Source organism: Sciurus carolinensis, chromosome 3 (genome assembly GCF_902686445.1).
Source record: "Sciurus carolinensis chromosome 3, mSciCar1.2, whole genome shotgun sequence".
NCBI classification, from domain to species: domain Eukaryota; kingdom Metazoa; phylum Chordata; class Mammalia; order Rodentia; family Sciuridae; genus Sciurus; species Sciurus carolinensis.
In genome coordinates, this window is record NC_062215.1 from 15,889,570 (window position 1) to 15,906,351 (window position 16,782).

At 36.9% G+C, this 16,782-nt stretch overlaps 1 protein-coding gene and 1 non-coding gene across 2 annotated transcripts in view; one reads left to right on the forward strand and one right to left on the reverse strand.

Annotated features, from left to right (window-relative positions):
* The window catches only part of Tlk2 (tousled like kinase 2), a 111,659-nt gene that overhangs the window by 71,346 nt on the left and 23,531 nt on the right, over positions 1-16,782 (reverse strand). Inside the window, 1 exon segment of the mRNA XM_047544601.1 lies at positions 826-897. Within this exon segment, the coding sequence (XP_047400557.1) occupies positions 826-897 (72 nt within the window).
* On the forward strand, positions 10,766-10,839 carry Trnas-cga (transfer RNA serine (anticodon CGA)). The gene has a single exon. It is a non-coding gene; the product is annotated as a tRNA-Ser (tRNA).

The following is a 16,782-nucleotide window of genomic DNA, read 5'->3' on the forward strand; positions in this document are numbered from 1 at the left end:
AATCTGTTCTTTCTTTTAAGCAGAAAAAATTTAAAATGAACAAAAACCTCTTCAAATTCTATTACTAGCCTGATGGGTGGCCCATATGTATAAACTCAGCAACTTCTGGGGTCGAGGCAAGAGGATCACAAGTTCAAGGCCAACCTTGGCAACTTAGTGAGATCCTGCCTCAAAAATTTAAAAAGTAGCTGGGCCTGGTGGCACAAGCCTATAATCCCAGCAACTGAGGAGGCTGAGGTAGGAGGATTCCAAGTTCAAAGCCAGCCTCAGCAATTACCAATGCCCTAAGCAATTTAGCGAGACCCTAACTAAAATAAAAAATAAAAAGGGCTGGGGATATGGCTCAGTGATCAAATGCCCTTGGTTCAATACCTGGTACAAAAAAAAAAAAAAAAAAAAAAAAATTAAATTAAATGGGCTAGGGATGGAACTCAGTGGTAGAGCACCTCTGGGTTCTATCCGCAATACCACAAGGATAATTAGTAAAATTCTATTACTAAAATCAGCCAGTGACCAACCCCTCTGTCAAATTGCTGACAAATGTTAACATCCAAGGTTCCTAGTCTAAATCAGTCACAACTGCAAATTTCTGCCCTTGACTGATGATAACAATAATAAAACAAACAAAAACAAAACAGGGCACATTCTTGATTACAATAATAAAAACCCATAGGGCAACATCATAGTTGGATAGATGCAAACAGCACACAATCCAAAAGGGAACCATTCACACACACTAATACACAGCCCCTGGAGTTACATAGTGCTTTTAACACAGACTAAAAATGGAATGCAAAAATTCTTGCACTGGATATAGATTCTTACCTCTACCTCTTTATCACTCAAGGACCCCACGCTGCATAAGCTCTGGTTGGAAGACTCACTATTGAGTGGCCCCTGGAAAGAAAAAATGTTTTGAAGAATCAAAAGAAATTTTAATTTAAGATGACAGCAAAACTGAAGCAGCAGCCTACTGATTTTGATGTACAAGACAAGTGACAAAAGCCAAGAGTTAACTGTAACACCTCCAGAACAATTTGAAAAGAACTCAGCTATAGTACTGAGCCCTCCATGTTAAATTCCTCTTATTCCTATTATTTTCATTTGCTTTACAAACTCTGTACTCGTGTAGAAATTTTCTCTTCTAGAATATCTGCACAAGTTCTGAAGTCATTCATTAAGGAAAATAAGCATGGGAAATCAATTCCCCCAGTATTTTCTCTCACAAAAGGAGTATCTGAAAGTTGCAACATTAAAGAGTTAAGGATTCTGACTGGTGGTCAGAGACCATAACAAAGGAAAAGCTTTTCTACAACATATTTTTATAAAGGCATGAATGCAAGCTCAAAAACCAAAGTTACAAAAGACTGACTTGTATAAAAATTATAAAAAAATAAGAATTCAACAGGTGTGGTGGCTCATGCCATTAATTTCAGTTACTATGAAGGCTGAGGCAGGAGGATCCCAAGTTTGAGGTCAACCTCAGCAATCCAGGGAGACTCTGTCTCAAAGTAAAATAAAAAGGGATAGGGATATAGTTCAGTGGTACACCAATCCTGGGTTTTAATCCCCAGTACCACAAAAAAAAGGAGGGAGAGAGGAAAGGAGGGAAGAAGGAAGAAAGAAGGAGAAGGAAGGAAGGGAGGACAAAAGGTGGAAGGAAGGAAGGAAAGAGAGAGGTAAACATCTGTTTACTAGAATCCGTGAAAAATCATTCAGAAAAATCAAAGTCTATGGTATCTGAAACAAGTCTACTGCCTCCATCTCAGTTTGGCTCCAGACTGTTGCAACCGTGAACACAAGCCAAAAGACTTCAGGATTTATCATCCTGCCTGAGACTCCTCTTGATAAGTGTTCCAAACAAGCACCATCAAAGGCAGAGGACCCCCTTCTGCCCAAGCCCTACTTAAAGGACAGAGGCTCTACTACAGATTCAGCGCAGAACATATTGGAGACCCAAGAACCTTTTCACTCAGTTCATGAGACAGTGGTTAGGGCTGGGAGATAGCTCAATCGGTAGAGTGCTTGCCTTGCAAACACAAAGCCCTGGGTTCAATCCCCAGCACCGCAAAAAAAGACAGTGGTTCCACAACAGAAGAGAAACTGAAAGGACCTCAGGTTGCTACCATCCTCACACCCCACCCTTGGTGCTCAGCTCCTAGAGCTAAGACATCAATCACAGAAAAGCTTATGATTATCCCCATCTATACCTCCAGAAGCTTGGCTCAGATATTTTGATTCTAAGAGATGAAGCAGGAACACACAATGTCCAAAGTACCTGACTTCACTTGCAATAAAGCACGGACAAGCTTAATTTCTAAGGGTATTCTCAAGAACAGTTGAAAGCCAGGTGTGATGGTGCATGCCTACAATCCCAACTACAGAGGCAGTTCAGGAAAAAGGATCCCAAGATGAAGGCCTGCTTGCACAACAAAGCAAGACCCCATATTAAAAAAAAAGAGAAGAATAGTGGAGGAAGGTCTGAGGGTGTAGCTCAGTGACAGAGCATTACAAGTTTAGTGTGAGGCTGTTGGTTCAATCCCCAGCACCACTCCAAAAACAAACAAACAAACAAACAAACAAACAAACCAGAAGAGGTTGTGGTAAAAGGAGATTCATGGACGTGATGAAAATCTAGACTAGACTGTAGGCTGAATGGTTTGCAGCAAAGAACCAAGGCATAAGACAGTTGGGAGGAGTCCTGCTGGGGACAGAACAGCTAATGAAGACCTCTGAAATTTGGAGCCATACTTTGATTGCATTCAATTATGGGGGAATTTATGCCCAGGAAATTGTTGGAAACAATGGAGCAACTATGCAAGCATACTATAAGAGGATATCATCTGGACTAGTGAAGAAGAGAACTCTACAGTACTACAATCACCCCAGGATGATTATGGGCCTACAGAAAGACATGCCTCCCTGAGGAACATCAGAGACTTGACAGTAGGGAATAAGGGTGGAGTAGTATTAATACACTTCACAAAAATAACCCTCTCCTCACTGTTCCCCTGCCCCTGAAAGCAAAACAACAGTAACAACCCAGGGGTAGGGCAGTAATCAGTACCAAGAGTTGCTACCAAGAAAAAAAAAAAAAAAAAAAAGTTGCTACAATGCTACAATATATCATCTAAAACTTACAGTTTCCAACAACAAAAAAACCATAAAGAAAAGAACAATCCTTACACCACCACCACCCCCAAAAAATCAGGCAAAAGAAACAAATCAATAAAGATAAAAACAATCAATAAAGAAATAAACAAATAAACAAATCAATAAACAAATCAATAATGAAATAAAGGAAGGTATGGGTAATGTGTCAAATATAGACCATCAACAGGGACATAGACATTACAAAAAATAACTAAATTGAAATTCCAGTTTAAAGGAAAATAACTGAAATTAAAGGAAGGGAGGAAAAAAAAACTCACAAAAGAGGCTCAACAGTAGACTTGAACCAACAGAAAGGCGACTGGTGTAGCTCTATGGTAGGACATGTGCTAATTAAGTTCAATCCCCTGCACCAAAAACAAAAAGGGGGAAGAAAAACTAGAATGAAGAAACATGAACTAAGTGTCAGAAAAATATGTAAAAACTATCAAATGCCCCAATATAGGCATAAATGGAAATAAAAAGAGTAATGGGAGAGGAACACAAAAAATACTCCAAGAAATAATGGCTGAAAACTCCTCAAATTTATTGAAAAATAATAACCTACACAAATAGGAATCTCAACAAACATCAAGTAAGATAAATACAGCAATCTGTAAATAGATGTAAATCACAGAAAAAAATGCTCAAAAGCAAAGACATGGAGTAACTCTAGAAGATAGAAAAACATAATACAAAGGAACCCAGTTAAGATTCACATCTGACTCCTCAGCAAAAACAGTGGAGTTCAGAGACAGTGGGACAAAATACTAAAAGTGCTCAAAGAAACAAATGCCAACCAAGAAACCTATACCAAGGAAAGTGCTCTCTTCAAAGTGAAGGCAAGCCAGGTCCGGTGATGCACTCCTGTAATCCCAGCAGTTCAGGAGCCTGAGGCAGGAGAATCACAAACTGGAGGCCAGCCTCCACAATTTAGCAAGACTGTGCCTCAAACTAAAAAATTAAAAAGGGCTAAGGATGTAGTTCAGTGGTTAATGCCGTAAGGTTCAATGCCCAGGGACCCCCTCCCCACAAAAAGGGCAAAATGACTGTTTTCCCCTAAAGCATACATATATGCATACACACACACTCAAAAGGGATCAAAGACTTAAATTAAGGGCTAGAATTATAAACTGCTTAGAAGAAGCCATAAAGGTAAATCTTTTTGAACTTGGATTGGGCAAAAAATCCCTAGATATGACACAAAAAGCAACAACAAAAGAAAAAATAAATAAATTGAATGTTTGGAAAGCAAAGCTTTTGTGTTTCAAAGAACACTATCAATAGTGAAAAAGCAGTGTAAAAATGGAAGAAAATATTTGCAAACTTCATATCTGATAAGCAATTTCTATGCAGTTTAATAAGTCTTATAATTCATTAATAAAAAGAGAGAACCCAACTGAAAACATGGGCAAAGAACCTGAACTGAACAGACATTTCTCTAAAGATAATATACGAGTGGACAATAAGCACATGAAAAGATGTTCAACATCATTAACCATCAGGGAAATACAAACCAAAACAATGACCTTCCATTTCGATTGCACTAGGATAGCTAGAATCAAAAAGTCAGACAAGAAATGTTGGCAAGAACATGGGAAAAATCAGAACCCTCACATAATGCTGCTGGGAATAAAAAATGGTACGGCCACTTTCAAAAACAGTTCCTCAAACAATGAGAGAGAGATAAAAAATTCCATTCCTAGTTATTGCTCAAGAGAAAGGAAAACATGCACTCAAAAATGTGGACACAAGGCACAGTGGTGCACGCCTATAATCCGGGCTACTAGGGAGGCTGAGGCAAGAGAATCACAAGTTCAAGGTCAGCCTCAGCAACACATCAAAACTCTGCCTCAAAATAAAAATTAAAAAGGGCTAGGGGAGTAGTTCAGTGGTAAAATATTCCTGAGTTCAATCCCCAGTACCATGAAAAAAATATGTGTACACAAATGGATATAGCAGCATTATTCACAAAAACTACAAGGTTGAAGTAACCCCAATGTCTATCAACTATAAAATGGAGAGGCAAAATACGTTATGGTCACATATGTAGCATTATTCAACCATAAAAACAAATCTAGTAGTGATATATGCCATCATACAGAGGAACTTTGAAAATACCTAAAGTAAAATGGATTGGATCTCCTACCTACCAACCACTGAGCCACATCACCAGGCTTTTTTAAAATTTTGAGACAGGGTCTCACTAAATTACTTAGGACCTCACTAAATTGCTGAGGCTGGTCTTGAACTTGTGATATTCTGCCTCAGTGTTGGAATTACAGGAGTGCACCACCGCTCCCAGCAAATTGGATCTTTTACAAAGGAAAGCTCTTCTGATTCAAAGAACACTATAAATAAAAAGGCAACAACAAATATAAACCACATATCACATGACTTCATTCCTATTAAAATCCAGAATAGGGAAATCTAGGACACACAAAAAATAAATTAGTCATTGCTTAGGGATGAGCACAGGAGTGAGGGGAGTCAGGAGTGGTAACTAAAAGGTATGAGATTTCTTTTTAAGGTGATAAAAATGTTCTAAAACTATGTTTGATGGTTGTACTTATCTGTAAATATACTAAAAACCACTGAATTGTACACTTTAAATGGTTGAATTGTAGTATGTAATGTGAGTTGTATCTCAAGAAAGCTGTTTAAAAAAATAAAGTCTAGTTTTAGTGCCAGAAATAATTGCATTCCTATTAGCGTATATTAAGTATTTCTTTCACTGTGTCCTTAAAGCACTATTTTAAAACTATAATTAGTACACTATACCAGGGAACTGCACAGTGAGATACTTGTGAAGCTGCAAAGAAAAATAATAAAGCGAAACTGGAGAAGTAAAGTAATACCATGCATTCCCAGTAGCATAAAGCAACAAGATTTATTCCTATATTTCCTACAGAGTTCAATAATACAACTGCATTAAGAAAACAATTTTAAATGAAAACAAGAGCTTTATTTACATAAGAATTCTACAATTTAAATTGAATATTTCTATGTCCAAATTTTAACATTCTGTTCATGAATTATCTTTAACATAACCCTTGTGAAGCATTTTCCCCCTTGGACAATAAAATCATATTTTAACTACCCACTTTAACATCAAATATCCCTCATTTTCAAAAGGAAATGGCAAGAGTGAGAAAAATAGGACTGAAAATTCTGCTTTTTATCAGCAATTGCTACTAATAAACTATACACAGCAGTGCACATTGTAATATTTGAAAATGTCAATGTTAAGAGGTATGAGAAGAATCCTTGGTTATGTATGTCTAACCAAAAGTGAAAAAAGCCAATAATTTGATCCTACCTTTCCTATCTTCTTATGAGGTACAGAGTCTTGTATTATTACATAATCATTGGATTAAATTTAATTAGCAAGAACAAATGAGATATATTCCCATTCTAAAAGGGCTTACTACCAAGTTTCAAAATGTCACTCATTAAAAGGGAGGAGGATTGAACTGAAATTAAAGGTAGCTAAAAATCGATGTTAAATTCAATATATGAACCTTGATTTGGTCTAAAACCAAAACAAAATAGGGGTCTGAGGATGTAGCCCAGTGGTAGGGGGTTTGCCTAGCTTGAATGAGTTCCTGGGTTGGATCCCCAGCACTGGAAAAAAAAAAAAAAAAAGTAAAATCAAACAATATTTATAAAGATTATTATTAGGATAAAAGCAAATAGCAAAACTGAGCACAGACTATATATTAAACATTATTATTTATATCAATAAGAATGTGCCAAGGATAATAAAATAATCAAGTCCTTTTTTAGACTGGCCTACTATCAGGTCCTCAATTATAAATTCTCCTTTTCCTGCATCTTCTTTATTAAGGTACTTTGTGAGTTTTCACATTCAGCCTTGGGAGAGTCCTCCACACCTCAGAAATTAAAGAATAGGTCTTAAGGGATAGTTTCATGGTGGCTTATATCAGTGCCCTGTAACAGCATTTTCCAAACACATTTATACATTAGTTTTCCTACCGAAAATTTCCGTCCAAGATTAAAGTTCCCATTTCTTGCAGATGGCTGTATAGACCCAATAAAAAACAAGTAGCTCAATTCTGTCCTAGCCCTTACAATGATGAGCTGTTGACTAATCCGAGGTCACAGGCAGACTTGCCCATTCCCACTTCTACAGTTCTAGTCAGAGCTATGGTCTTAATTACCATCCCCAAATGTGAATGAAACTCCAAGGCACAAAAGCCTGCAGGCTGTCGAGGTTTAACTATCATTTATCACTGTGACATCTTGAGATATTAAAAACAATGTGACTAGGAGTCATTTTTTTTCTATTTTTATGATGCTGTTAGTACACAAAAATTATGTAATTCTTAGATTTATTATTTAGCCAATTACTAAATTGTTCTTTTTTCTAATCATGTATCCTCCTTTAGATTTATTGTCTATCAATAATCTTTATGTTTCTATGTCCTTTCCACAATTTGTCTTGATTCATATTTTATCATACATATTATATAGTAAATACAATAGTAATACTCAGAACATTATTTTAGTATTCATTTTCATGGTAACCCCTTTAGTTTTACCAATAAACACTATATGAAACCAGGTATGGAGGCTCATGCCTATAATCCCAGTAACTCAAAAGGCTGAGTCAGGAGGATTATAAATCTGAGGCCAGCCTCAGATAGTTAGAAAGGCCCTGAGCAACTTAGGTGTCAAAATAAAAAATTAAAAGAGCTTGGGGATGTAGCTCAGTAGCCAAGTGCCCCTGGGTTCAGTCCCCAGTGCCAAAAAAACAAAATAAAAAAAGACAACTATGTGAAGATCCTAAATAGACAAAACACTTTTTTAAGAAAACCAATGTTTAAGGTTTAATATTTCTTGATTTCAAAAATTATTACAAATATGGGCATGGTTGTGTATAACTACTGACCCAGCTACCTGTAAGACTATGTCAGTAAGATTGCTTGAGCCTAGGAGTTCAAGAAAGATCAGGCTAAGCAACAGTTTTATCAAAATCATGATGCTGGCATAAAAACAGACATACAGACCAATGGAAAATAAAGAGCATAGAAATAAACCTTCACATAAATGATCAAATGATTTTTCAACAAGGTGCCAAGACTATTCAATGGGGCAGGTGTAGTCTCTTCCCAAGTAGTGCTGGGGAAATTGGATATCCATATGTAATTAAATGAAGTTAGACCTTGCTGCTGGGGTTGCAGCTCAGTGGTAGAGGGCTTGCCTAGCATGTGTGAGGCCCTGGGTTTGATCCTCAGCACCACATAAAAATAAATAATATAAAGGTATTATGTCCATCTACAACTAAAAATATACATATATTTTTTTAAAAAGTTAGACCTTTACCTTATACCATATGTAAAAATTCACACAGATCAAAAAAGACCTAGATATAAGAGTTAAAACTATAAAATTCTTAGAAGAAAATGTAAGGGAAAAGTTATATGACATTGGATTTGGCAATAATTTCTTGGATATGAAACCAAAAGTATAGATATCTAAGATATGGTGCTTAGAAGATTTTTTGTTTTTGTTTTTGTTTTAACTTAGCACCAAAAGACACAATCAACAGAATAAAAAGGAAATCCACAGAATAGGAGAAAATACTTGCAATCACTTATCTGGTAAAAGGCTAATATTTCAAATATATGATTAACCACTACAAAGCAAAAATTCAATTAAAAATGAGCAAAGGAACTGAAGAGACTACACAAATAGTCTATAAGCACATGAAAAGATGGTCAATGTAACTAATTATTAGGGAAGTGTAACTCAAAGCTACAATGAGAAACTACCTTATATCCACTGGGAGGGCTGCTATCAAAAAACAAAAACAAAAACAAAAAGACCCACAAAACAAACAACAGAAAAATAACAAATATTGAAGAATATGGTGCAATTTTAGTGAGAATGAAAAATGGGAGGGAAAAGAGGGGTGGGAGGGGTGGGGGGGAAGGAAAAAATAACAGAATGAATCAAACATCATTACCCTATGTAAATGTATGAGTATGCAAATAGTATGCTGTTACTCCATGTATAAATAGAAACAACATGTATCCCATTTGTTTACGATAAAAATAAATTAAAATTTAAAGAAAATTAAAAAAAAAAAAAAAAAGAAAAGAAAAATGGTTGCAGCCACTATGGAAAACAGTATGGCAGTTCCACAAAAATAAAAATAGAAATTACCATATGGTACCCCAATGCCACTTCTGAGTACAGACCTAAAACAACTGAAAGCAGGGTCTTGAAGAAATACTCTCTCAGCAGTATACATAATAGCCAAAAAGTACATGCAACTCAAACAGGCATTGAAGGATGCATGAATAAATAAAACGGGGCATATATCCATGTAATGAAATATTATTCAGCCTTTAAAAGGAAGGAAATTCTGTCACATGATGCTACAACATACAGAAACCCTGAGCGTTATCTCAAGTGAAAAAGTCATAAAAGACAAACGCTATGTGATTTCCAATTAGATTAGGAACCTAGAGGAATAAAATTCATGAGTCAGAAAGTAAAATGGTAGTTACCAAGGACCAGAGGGAAGTGGAATAGGGAGTTGTTCAAGTCAAGGTTACAGAATTTTACTTTTGCAAGATGAAAAACTTTCTGGAGATTAGCTACACAATAATGTGAACTACTACTGAACTGTACGGTACTGAACACTACTGTACACTACTGAACTGTACACTCCCAGCTACTTGGGAGACGGATGCAGGAGGATTGAAAGTTTGAGGTCAACCTCAGCACTTAGACCCCATTTCAAACAAACAAACAAACAAACAAAAAAACCAACCAGAATTTGTGATGTAGCACAGAGGTAGACCCCAGGGTTAACTCCTTAGTACTCATAAAAGGGTGGGAGGGCTGGAGATGCAGCTCCATGGTAAAGCACAATAAATAAATGAATAAATAAATAAAATAATAAAACTTCAAAAATATTAAGATGGTAAATTTATGTTATATATATCTTATCAAAATTTTTTAAAACTTTTTTTTTGTACTGGGGATTTAATCCAGGGACACTCTACAACTGAGCTATATCCTCAGTCATTTTTAATATTTTTTTATTTTTTATTTTTGATATTAGGGATTGAACCATGGGGCACTTAACCACAAAATCACATCCCCAGACCATTTTTATTTTATTTATTTTATTTTTACAGACTGCCATTTTGATTCATCATACACAAATGGGGTACAACTTTTCATTTCTATGATTGTACATGATGTGGATTCACAACATTTGTATAATCATACATGTACATAGGGTAATGATGTCCGTCTCAGTCCACTCTCTTTCCTCCCACATCCCCATTTTAATTTTTATTTTGAGACATGGCCTTGCTGAGGCTGGCCTTGAACTTGTAATCTTCCTCTTCAGCTTCCAAGCCGCTGGAATCATAGGCATGTGCCACTGTACCTGGCCCCAGCCCTTTTTTTAAGTTTTATTTTGAGACAGAATCAGTTTGCTAAATTTTGCAGGCTGGTCTCAAACTTTCAATCCTACTGCCTCAGCCTCCCAAATCTCTGGGATTACAGAAGCCTGAATTTTTTTTTTTTTTAACTATATTGTTGTTTTAAAGATTAGAAAGTAGAGGTGGGGGGCTGGGGATATAGCTCAGTTGGTAGAGTGCTTGCCTCGAAAGCACAAGGCCCTGGGTTCAATCCCCAGCACCGCAAAAAAAAAAAAAAAAAAAAAAAAAGAAAGTAGAGGTGGGTATTGAATTTATTTAAATACATTTTTAGAAGTTATTGTTTATGCCAAGAGAAGTGGCACACGCCTGGAATGCCAGTGACTCTGAAGGCTGAGACAGGAGGATCTGCAAATATGAGGACAGGCTCAGCAACTGAGTGAGGTCCTAAGGAACTCTGGGACCTTTTCTTATTTTGAGATAGGGTCTTGCTAGGTCGCCTAGGCTAGCTTCAAACTTGAGATCCTCCTGCCTAGCCTGCTCCTCTAGTTGTTGGGATTATAGACATGTGCAACCATGCCCAGCTTGTTCAACTGACTTTTGACAAAGTCAGAAAAGCAATGCAATAAATTATGTAATTACATAAAGTGAAAATAAAAGTCACCAAGCACGGTGGCACACACCTATAATCCCAGTGGCTCGGAAGGCTGAGGAAGGAGGATCTCGAGTTCAAAACCAGCCTCCGCAATTTAGTGAAGCCCTAAGAAGTAACTCAACGAGACTCTGTCTCTAATAAAATATAAAAAAGAGCTAGGGATATAGTTCAGTGATTAAACACTCCTGGGTTCAATTCCTGGTACCCCCCAAAAAAATAAGGAAAGAAAAGTCGTTTCAATAAATGGTGCTGAAATACTTAACATACACACAAAAAAAGTATTAACCTTAATTTAAACCTCACATCTTATTTAAAAAGTTAGCTCAAAATAAATCAAGGACTTAAATGTACAACATAAGACCATAAAACTAGCCCTGTGTGAACACCTATAATCTCAGTTACTTGGGAGACTGAGGCAGAAGGATCACAAGTTAAAGGCCAGCCTGGGAAATTTAGTGAAAGCCTGTGTCAAAATAAAATAAAAAGGGCAGGGGATGTAACTTAGGGGTAGAGTGCTTGCCTAGCATGCACGAGAGGTAATTACAAAAAAATGGGTCATTAGGTTGAACCCTAATTCAAAAGTACTAGTGTCCTCCTAAGAAGAGAATTATTAAGATGGAGAGGGAGAGACACACAGAAACAAACATGCACCAGACAAGTGCCTACAAAGATCACATAAGAGTACAAAAAGAGAGCCACCAACAAGACAGGGAGAAAGGCCTCAGAGGAAACCAAACCTGCTGACACCTTGATCTTGGACTTGTAGCCTCCAGAATTGTGAGAAAACAAACTTCTGTTATTCAAGCTACCCAGTCTGTGGTATTTGTTATGGCTGCCCTAGTAAACTAGTGCCCAATCTTATGAAGTAGCTGCTTCTTATACTCTCATGTATAAGTGAGGGAACTATAAAAGAAATTAAGTAAACTCATCTAAGTTCACACAGCCTTCACAAAGCAAAACTAAGATCTGAACCAGGGAGATCTGGTTCAAAATATGTACTCCTAACCATTCAGCTATACTGTAGTCTCTACGGCTGCTATAATAGAACACCTGAGAAAGGAGAGTGCAAGGTCAAGGTGCAGGCAGGCTGGGGATCTGATAAGCATTCAGGCTTTGATTCCAAGATGATGCCTTGAACTGTGTTCTAAGGAGGGGAGAAACTGTCCTCACATGATGGAGGGTGGAGGGCAAGAGAGGACAAACACTGTATCCTCAAATAACAAAAGAGCAAAAAAGGACAAAGTGCCTCCATCAAGCCCTTTTACAAAAACACCTAATTCCACTAATGAGGGGAGGAACACTCTTGATCTAATCACTTCTTCAAGGCCCCACTTCTCAATACTAGCACCCTAGCCAACACCTGAATTTTAGAGGAAACACATTCAAACCACAGCACTGACTCTAGATTTGCTAATGAGTTCTTAAACACCAAACTTGTCTGGCACTACTAGTATAAGTTACTTGAAATACAGTAAAGAAATCACTTCCTGTGGTCATTTGCTAGAGTTGTTTTTTTTTTTTTTTTTTTTTTTTTTTAGATAGTCTCACTGAGTTGCTGAAGCAGGCCTTGACTTTGGTGACCCGCCTGCCTCAGACTCCTGACTTGCTAGAATGACAGGTGTACATCACCACACCTGGATATTTCATTTAAATATCTATACATTCACAAATGAGACTAGGTTGTACTTTGTGTCAGGTTTTGCTATCAGAGTTGTTTACTTTAATGTCATTATTTAATGGGAGAACTATTTATTTCTTAGGTTAGGAGAGTCGACCAATAACTAGGCAATGAACTTGGAGGAAGAGTAAAATAGTTTTATAATTTCTTCAATTTCTCCTTGCTTACAGGAGTCTATTCTGATTTTTATGGTTTTTTTTTTTTTTTTTTTTTGGTGCTAGGGATCGAACCCAGGGCCTTGTGCTTGCAAGGCAAGCACTCTACCAACTGAGCTATATCCCCAGTCCCTTTTATGTCTTATTATTCCTATCATCTTTGAATAAATTATCTACCTCACTGAGACTTTCATATAACATAAAACAGCATCAAATTCCAATATTTTTCTCTTTGTTGGTCCTCACTTCCTTTTGTTCTAATTTACTCTTCTTCATTTTTCCTTATTTCCTTTCATTTTTCTAATTTTCCCAACTCTGAACTGATCTCCTATTAGTCTGTTTTACAATGTATTTATTTCTTCTGTATCTTTATTTTTACTTCTTTTTATTTTTCCAAAGTTTTTTTCTTGGGGTGGATATCAGGGATTGAACACAAGGGGTGCTTAACTAATGAGCCACATCCCCAGTCCTTTTTATATTTTATTTTGAGACAGGGTCTCACTAATTTGCTAAAGACCTCTCTAAATTGCGGAGGCTGGCTTTGAACCTGCAATCCTCCTGCTTCAGCCTCCCAAGCTGCTGGGATTACAGGCATGCACTACCATACCGTGCCTAAAACCTTAAATGGCAGATTCATATTCTTGTATGTTCTTTGTCTACATTATGTAAGTTTAACTAAATAACACTACCTTATTTGCTAAGTAAAACACTCTGCACTTAACATTTGATACCCAACAGCTAAATACACACACTACATATATATGGATATATATATATACACATATATAGAATATTTGATATAGAACAGCTACATTTGATATTGAATAGCTGGATAAATGCTTACTAACATCTGACTTATTGGGAAGGGACACTGTCACCTAAAAGGTTACCTACAAACTCAGCTCAAAACACTGCTAATAAAGGTTTTTAACTTATTTTGATAAATTAAGACTTCTCAGGCTGGGGTTGTGGCTCAGTGGTACAGCATTTGCCCAGCACACATGAGGCACTGGGTTCCATCCTCAGCACCACATAAATAAACAAAATAAAGGTACTGTGTACATCTACAATTAAAAAAAAAAATAAATATTTTAAAAAATTAAGATTTCTCCATGGAAGTCCCATTTTCTATGCCATCATGTATACAGTTTAATCTGTCTCTTACTACTAGTTATTTTTTTAAAGTAAAAAACCAAATAAGACTAAAAAATAGACCAGAATCAAGTTTCTTTTTTTTAAAAAAAAAAGTCGTTTCCAAAAATCAAGTGAAACTTGTTTCTAAGATGCTTAAAATGCACTTTTTTGAGGCTTTAACAAATAGAGAACATTTTGTGGACAAATTATAAACCCACAAAAACTGAGATTAAGATGCAAATGTTGATACTAGCCCTTCAGCACATGAAGCAAGCCCATATAAATTAAGAAAAACTTGTAGAAGGGGTCAAAGGTTAACTTTCATTCCTGTCAAAGTTTAAATGTCAATATTTGCTGAGTTTCTAAAGTCCCCATTTCCTCCTTGAACTAAACTGGCAGCTTCAAGGGACTAGGAACAGAGGACAACAGTTAGGTTTGATGAAGTGTTAAGTAGTACAGCTGACAAAAGAGTCAAACTACTTTATGCCCCATTAAAGGCAGGTTAAAAAATATGCTAAGGGTTGCTACAATTTTTTTTTCTTAATCATGAGTAGCCCTACCCCTTTTCATACCATAGTAAAGCCAAAGCAGTAATCAGAATAATCTTGACTCTTAGAGACTTATTGGGTTGGCTGGTTGACCACTTTTCTTAGAAGTTGAAAACAGGAAGTCTACTAAATTCTTACTATGTATAACCACAGGAGTTCTAGGTCAAGTGAACAAAAATCTAGTCTTCTAATCGATTCCCAATTTTGGTTCATTTTTACAGATTTGGAACCCACTGAATGATGGGGAAACTAGGTCCTTTTCAGGGAGAACCTCATTACACTCCTAAAAAAGTATATTTTTGATCTTTCTCTCAGTATTCCCCCAAAGCACCTATGGTCTTTTATCACAATGGCTGTTTACTGGGGGAAAAGATTATTAGATAATAATAGATTCTGAACTGGCACTAATTACAGAAGACCCAAAACATTACTATAGCCACTAGTCAGAATAGAAGCTTATGGGGTTAGGGGTGTAATTCAGTGGTAGAGTGCATGCTCAGCGTTCATGAGTCCTAGGTTAAGATTCCCAGCACCATTAAAATATGTGTGTGTGTGTGTGTGTGTGTATATATATGAGAAAAAGAAATAAGAAAAAGAATAGAAGACTATGGAGGTCACATAATCAATGGAGTTTTAGCTCAGGATCAGCTCACGGTGGGTCAGGTGGGTCCCTAAACACATGCTATGGTTATTTCCCCAGTTTCAGAATACATAATTGGACTAGACATACTCAACGACTGACAGAACATTTAGTTACTTCTAGAACATTCCTAATTAGGCCAGGAACATGCTACCCCTTTAACTTATACAATCATCCTCAGCAATAATTCCCATAAGGAAAAAAAGGATAAAATAAATGTGATTTACTTAAAAATGGGTAACACTATTTACAATCTATTTCAATAATCCTCCCTACTCCCGTACTGAGGATTGAACCCAGGGGCACTCTACCACTGAGCTACATCCCAAGCTCTTTTTATTTTCACTTTGAAACAAGGTCTGGCTAATTTGACAACACTGGTCTGAAACCTGTGATCCTCCTACCTCAGCCTCCCAAATCCCTGGAATTATAGGCATTTGCCACCCTGCCCAGTTGCAGTATAATTTTTTTTTTTTTTTTGGTGGAAGAGTATTGTGGGTACTAGGGACTGCATCCAGGGTTGCTCTACCACTGCGTCAAATCCCCAGTCCTTTTTATTTTTTATTTTGAGACAGGATCTCACTAAGTTGCCAAGTGTGACCTTTTGATCCTCCTGCCTCAGCCTCCCAAGTCATTGGGTCCAGCTCCATTACAAGTTGTACAATTGTAAACCAAGATAATTGGGACATTCCTTAACTATGACATTGACTTTGATACCTTGAAAATAAGCAAAACTACTCTAGAAAGCCAGAAGAAATGTTCAATTGAATCAATTGGCTTAACTCTAGTAATAATTCAGGCAAACATGCTTGAGTGGTATAGATATGATAAAGCCCATTCTATAGTTCCACTTAATTTTGACCAGAAGTGAGGTAATTTTAAATGAGTAACTTTGTAGCCAGGCAAGGCATTCACCTGCAATCTCAGTTACTCAAGAGGCTGAGGCAGGAGGATTCTAAATTGGAAGTCAGCCTCTTCAACTTAACCCTGTCTCAAAATAAAAATGTTTAGCCAGGTGTGGTAGCACATGCCTGTAAACACAGCAGCTCAGGAGGCTGAAGCAGGATTGCAACCTCAAAGCCAGCCTCAGCAACTCAGTGAGACCCTATATCAAAACAAAATATAAGAAGGATTGAGGATGTGGCTCAGTGATTAAGTGCTACTGGGTTCAATCCCTGGTACCCTCAACCACCAAAATAAAGTTTTAAAAAGGGCTGGAGATATAACTCAGTGGTAGAGTCCTTAACCTAGCATGCACGTGGCCCTGCATCCAATTTCTAGTACTACAACACACAGATTTACAGAGTGACTGTGTAGTACTAAACAAACAAAAATATCACCTTACACTGGCAAGAAAATCCTTTGTGGGGCTGGAGTTGTAGCACAGAGGTAGAGCACTTG